A 6,000-nucleotide genomic window follows, 5' to 3' on the forward strand; every position below is an offset into this window, starting at 1 on the left:
ATTTGGAATACTGAATGAAAAATATTAACATCGATACAAAAACAAAATTATCAAGTGTTAGATAAAAAAAATCAACATAGAATGATTAATACGCCATGTTAATAACATAATGACAGTATAATACCAGTTAGCCGCCATCAGTTCCACTTTCATCGCCCATTATAAATCACAATCAATATGAGTTGTTACCACACTCATCATCAATTATAGATGTGTTTTTGTGTGCTACATATCCAGTGTTTCTGTAGCTAACCTCGCATTTAAATAAAATCAAATGTGTAGCTACCATTGGTTGATGTATCTGTAGTCAAAACTTTACGACATGCCCTTGTAATCAAAGTCACCATAAAAAAGCATCATTTTGAGTAACAAATGTATTTATGCCAATATATTCACTGCAATCACTGTCTTAGTAGCTACCAACTTTTCTACTGAAATTATTAACTATTTGATACAATTATTCGCTATAATTGTCGTCTCTGACGTTAAAAGTCTTTCAACAGAACAGAAATCAATAACTTTGTGCCACAAGATTTTACTACATTCAATGTCTCAGTTGCTGCAAACCTTTCAACAGAACAGAAATCAGTATTTGTGTGCCACTATAATTAATAATAATTGTTGTCTCAGTTGCTACCAACTTTCCGACGGAACAGAAATCAAAAAGTCCTTTTCCTTCCTTCAGAATGGAGGTGGCAAAATAGTGGAAAAATATAACGCAAAAGATGGGAGAAGGTTCAGGGACCTCATGAACCGTAAGTTATCTGGTATATATGCAGTATATATAACTTTTCATCACTCTATTTTCTGGCACTCGCCTCAGTAGAAAAAAAAAAGCCTTTTCTCATAATTCCAAAGAGCTTCCTTGTAGGGTCTGTGTCACAATAACGTACATTCCATCGCTAATAAAATCATTACAATTCACTTCTGCTGACAAACATGCTTTTTATATCGTTCATCACCCTACCTACATTATCACGAATCATGCTTTTCTACTTCAGGGACAAGGTTGTCATTAAGGCCGGAAATTATAGTTATTCTGGAGATATATTGGACAGTATTAACAAAAAACTAAATACTAACAAGAGAATATAGTGAGCTACCAAAACAACTATAGTGCTGTACTTCTATTATTGCAGCTAGTTTTATTTCTTAATTTCTTCTTTCCTAGGTATGAAGGGGTTACCACTTATCATTATTATATAATTCAAGCTATTAAAACCATTAGATGTGCATGACTGCATCTGATCGAAATTACATCTTTTGAAAAACTAGCTAATCCGTTGATATTCTTTCGCATTTCGTTTGAAAGATCAAAACCATATAATTCTTTATTTCGTCTAAAAGATCCAAATAGTATTAAGTCTCCCCCAAAATTACATTCAGTAGAAACTTCTGCTAGGAGAGTCACTGTATGGATTCATAAACTTCTAAGTAATTCACTCTAACACTGTAACATGCACAAATATGAGAATACTGTATACGGAGAATATACTTTAAATTGGTGTTAATTTAGAACCTAGTGGTATATCAGAGTAGCTAAAGGAATGGGGGTCAATTGCTCATTACTGTAGAATAGGCTCACAGTTTGCCAGGTCTTAATTATACAGAAAAAAAAATGTATTATAACCAAAAAGTGAACCGGCCTCCTCTTTTCATGCATGCTCTATGTTCACAGATCGTAAATCACACCAAAGAATGAGAAATGGCAAATAATTATCCCCTTTAATAGATGGACCTTTTTTTTCCATCTACTTTAGATAATACCTCCTGTCTTCGTTTCAGAACCTTGACCCTTTTGCTACCCTTTAGTAATCTTAAAGAACAGCATGTTCTGTGCTTAAATATATAATGAGCAAAGAAATACCGAAACTACCATATATATTCTTTTATAGACACCTATCCTCTTAGTTTATCCATGGATCTTGTGCAACATCATGAGAAAATGCACTATTGTTATGTCACATGGAAAATAAATAGGACTTGTTTTAGTGTCCTCCTCATAACCAAACCTGGCTTTGGTCTGATCTTCCAGATTACTGTGAAATGTTTTGGCTTATTAATTTTAAATTTTGACTTATTTGCAAAAATTCCCTGGTATCTCACCTCCATGTGACACGACAGATTTGTAGAAACATGACAATTTCTAAGAAAACTGTTTTCCTAACATACTTACCAAGAACCACTGTTTAGGAGAACATGGGCTAGCTAGTCCCCATGACCAGAAATTTCCCCCTCCCAACAGGCCTAATCCCCCCCTCTCCAAATGTGCAACCCTGGCCTCCCTTGTTTTCCCAGAATGCACTTGGGAGAAGCCTCAGGCAACCCTTCTCAGGTCAAGACGACCATTCTACTCCTTGTCCCATCGCTGCTGTCAGTCTGGCACTGGGGAGCAGAAGACTGGCAACTTCACATTTAGCCTTGTCGTGAAGAGGTACAGACAGGGAGAACCCCACCTTTCCAACAATGTTTTGCCACCTCAGACCATTCGCCAGTCGGCAATTGTCCCCATCTGCTGAGACCATCTGCGACCACATTCCTCTTCTCAGGAATAAACCTAGCCATCAGTGAGAAGGCACTGTCCTCGATCCAGGACAGGATCTCCGCCATGAAGTCGTGAATAAGACGGGACCGGCAACCGCCCTGCTTACTGATGCATGCAACCACAGTGGCATTGTCACTCATCAAGGCCAATCTCCTCCCCACTAAAGAGCTTCCCAACTCGAGGAGAGCTCTTCAAACCTCCAGAAGTTCGAGCTCGTTTATGTGGAGGGCTTTTTCCTCCAGAGACCAAAGTCCTGCAGCTGCTTGGACCGGCAGATGTGCTCCCCACACCTCCTCGGATGCGTCCGTGATAAGGAGGATTTCCGAAGGAGGATCCAGCATTGACACCCCTGCAAAGTTATTCCTCGGGTTTAACCACCACTGGAGAACCTCCCTGGTTGACTGGGATGAGAGCGTCTCTCAGATGGGTGTCTCGATGATAGGGCCCCTGGGTTTCCTTCAGGTCCCGCTGGTCCGGCCGCAGCATCAGTCTCCCTCTGGGGACGAGCTTCTCAGGGGATACTAGGTGTCCCACTAGCCTCTGCCATTCCTTCAGAGAGGCTGGCTCCCACTTGATGAGAGGTCGCTCTACTTCTTACAACTTCACAATCCTCTCCCTTCTCGGGAAGGCTCTGGCTGTTAATCTTCCGGATGAGGCCAAGGACACTAAGGAAGGCAGAAGTCTCTTTACCTACTCCATCCTCGGCGTGATCCCTCGACCCAACATTGAAAATGGGAGCCAACTCTCCCGTTGCAGACCTGCCGCTCAAAGGTCCATCCCATGGACCGGGTAATAATAGTGCCGGTGTTATGACCCTCTGGCAGAAGGGGCTGCAAACCAGCCTCTCTCCGCCCGGCTACACTTCACGTTTGGTGCGGGCCAGTAGCCACGGAGCCATAAGACAGCAGGCTGAAGGAGAGGCGCTTCCTCTCTCGGTCCTCTGTTCCCTCTCGGAGTGTCCGAGCCAAGGCGGTAGGTAGGGAAAATGGGGCAGCATTGGCAGTATAGTACTTCTCCCGTGGGGCGGGGGGAGCAACGTACGCTGCTCCCCATGCCGACAAGGGGTCTCTCGGTGGGCACCTGAATGGGGTTCTGGGGAGACCAGACCAGGTCTCTTGCGCCCACGAGGGGATATCGGAACTTAAGCATAGTAGCCACTAAGATAGAGCCTCCGTCACGTGGGGGGAGGGAAGCATCTACCACAGGCTGGATGGAGACTGCAAAGGTGATTTGTAGATAGAAAAATGGCAACCCAGCCTGAGCAGAGGTCCACCAGCCAGGCTGAGAGGCCCCAGGTAGGGGCGCTTGAGATGGCAACGCCTGGGCAGCGAAAGCCTGAGGCGCATGGACAACACGTGACGCCACTGCCCGCCACGGGGGACCCCAACCCCCTGAGCAGGGGGCACTGTCCTGGAGCAGGCGACCGGGAGGGGAGATCGGTTCATGGGAGCACCTGAGTGGAAGCTGGAGCTGCCACCCGTGAACGTCTACCCGCAGCTGGGCGGAGACCGCACACTTGGTCGGTGGATAGAAAGACGGCGGCCCAACCTGGGCTGAGGACTGCTGTCCAGGTTGGGCGGCTCAAGGTAGGGGCACCTGAGAAGGTGGCCCAGGCTGAGCGGTGGGAAATAGGCCAGGCTGGGCAGGCTAAGATGGCAGCACTTGAGCGTTGTTAACACGTGGCGCCGCTAGCAACGGTGAGGAACCACCCCCTGAGCAGGGAGCGCTGCCATGGAACAGGTGCCTGAACTGAGCCATCAGCTCCCTCAACAATCCCTCTACATCTGGCAAGGCCGGCCCTGGTGAAGGGGTGGAAACAATCCCGGAAGGACCAAAGATTAGGAGGGGGGACCTGAACGAGGCCCTGGAGTTACCCGACCAGATCTCTTGCTCCCAGGAGGAGAGATCAGCGCTTGGTAGCCACTGAACAGGAGCTGGTGCTGCTATCCCATGGTGAGGGGGGGGGGAGCGACTCTAAGAGGCTGAGAGGCGGCCTCCCTCGTGGCCGGTGGGAAGTAAGGTGGCAGCCCAGTCTGTACAACAGCCTGCCAGTCAACAAGGGCAGACCAAGATGGCAGATGGCAGAATGAAAGGCAGTCGAGGCCTACGTTACAAATATAAGGTTTACTGTATGTAAGACAAGTTTGACGTACAATCTTACAGTTGAACCTAATATAACTATTGCGAAAGTCAAGCAGAGAGACTTGGTTCATACGGAAATATAATCGTCCATGAAAAATGTACTGTCTATATACATACATTCATTATACATATACATACATGTGTATATATATACATAAAGATAAACATATAATCTATGAAAAAGAAAAATATCAATATCAACATCAACACACGCACAAATATAAATATATACAAACGTACATACCTACATGTATGCATGTCAAACATACTTCCAAGTATGAAGCAAGAAACTGATCTTTTCTACAAGGGCTCAATGAAATCGGTAGCTCAAACATAAGACCGAAATTATGAAAATCTTAATGCAAGAATTTCTTTTATCCAAAGTGAGGGATTGACCAACACTAATCATAAATGATGAAGGCCATAGAAGGTGGGCGAATGTTGTACAACATTCATTTCAAGTATAAGATAAAACTTTAATTACTTTTTATTATTTTCTGGTTCATGAATGAATCCGTATGAAGCTATTCATTCCACAGCACGTCCTCGAACACCAAGACATCTGGGATGATTGGTACAGGAATAAATGGGATAAAAGTCTCAGTAACGGACTGAGACCAGCACTAAATCACCATGGTCCCTGCTCTGGGCAGGGTTAGGGGAAGATTCAGAACACCTGGAGGAACGACTTCTCTTGGAAGGAGAACTGTCCTTCTTATTCTTCCCACTCCCTTCCACGTGGGACAGGTCCCTTGAAACCACTAGGAGAGATTGGCTCCTAAGAGACGCTAAGCGGAAGCTGAGACGGCCATCCCGTGAGCAGATAGGGGAACATCTACCCTCAATACCCCTGATACATCTGCGAGGCGGGTCTCCAGGCCACAGAGGGGGAAACACGAGGTCCCGATCCGGTCTCATTAGAGACCTCCTCTGCCACTGTAGGCAGCACTGGAGACAAAGAAGTCCCCAGAAACTGTCGAACTTGCCGAAGAAGGACGAGACCTACTACCATTCCTCGAAGGTCACCTGTCCTTCTTTGACTTCTTCAATTTCTTAGTGGTCATATTGTGCCACTGAACATCTCCTCATACGTATCAGTTGGAGAACACACGACACCGACATGCAGTACACAAAACGTGAGGATCAACGAACACGAGTGAGAGGAAGGCTGCACACAACTTCCCCTTAACACCTGTAGATTCCATACTTAGCAAACACAAGGGAACATGAAGTAACACAGGAATGCAAGAACATATGGTCTAACACTAGGGAAATAGCAATGGTCGCGAGAGAAGCACTTAAGTTGATCTCAC

General features: G+C 45.4%; 1 protein-coding gene across 5 annotated transcripts in view; it reads left to right on the plus strand.

The window, feature by feature from the left end:
• LOC137627665 (histone-lysine N-methyltransferase SMYD3-like) overlaps nt 1-6,000 on the plus strand; it is an 89,905-nt gene that overhangs the window by 20,781 nt on the left and 63,124 nt on the right. For 4 of the 5 annotated variants that reach the window (XM_068358850.1, XM_068358849.1, XM_068358846.1 and 1 more), the window contains one exon: nt 686-755. The exons of the other annotated variant lie outside the window; for it this stretch is intronic. In XM_068358850.1, coding sequence (XP_068214951.1) covers nt 686-755 — 70 coding nt within the window. The remainder of the gene's footprint in view (nt 1-685; nt 756-6,000) is intronic. 5 annotated transcript variants of the gene reach the window in all.

Source organism: Palaemon carinicauda, chromosome 35, assembly GCF_036898095.1.
Source record: "Palaemon carinicauda isolate YSFRI2023 chromosome 35, ASM3689809v2, whole genome shotgun sequence".
Taxonomy (NCBI): domain Eukaryota; kingdom Metazoa; phylum Arthropoda; class Malacostraca; order Decapoda; family Palaemonidae; genus Palaemon; species Palaemon carinicauda.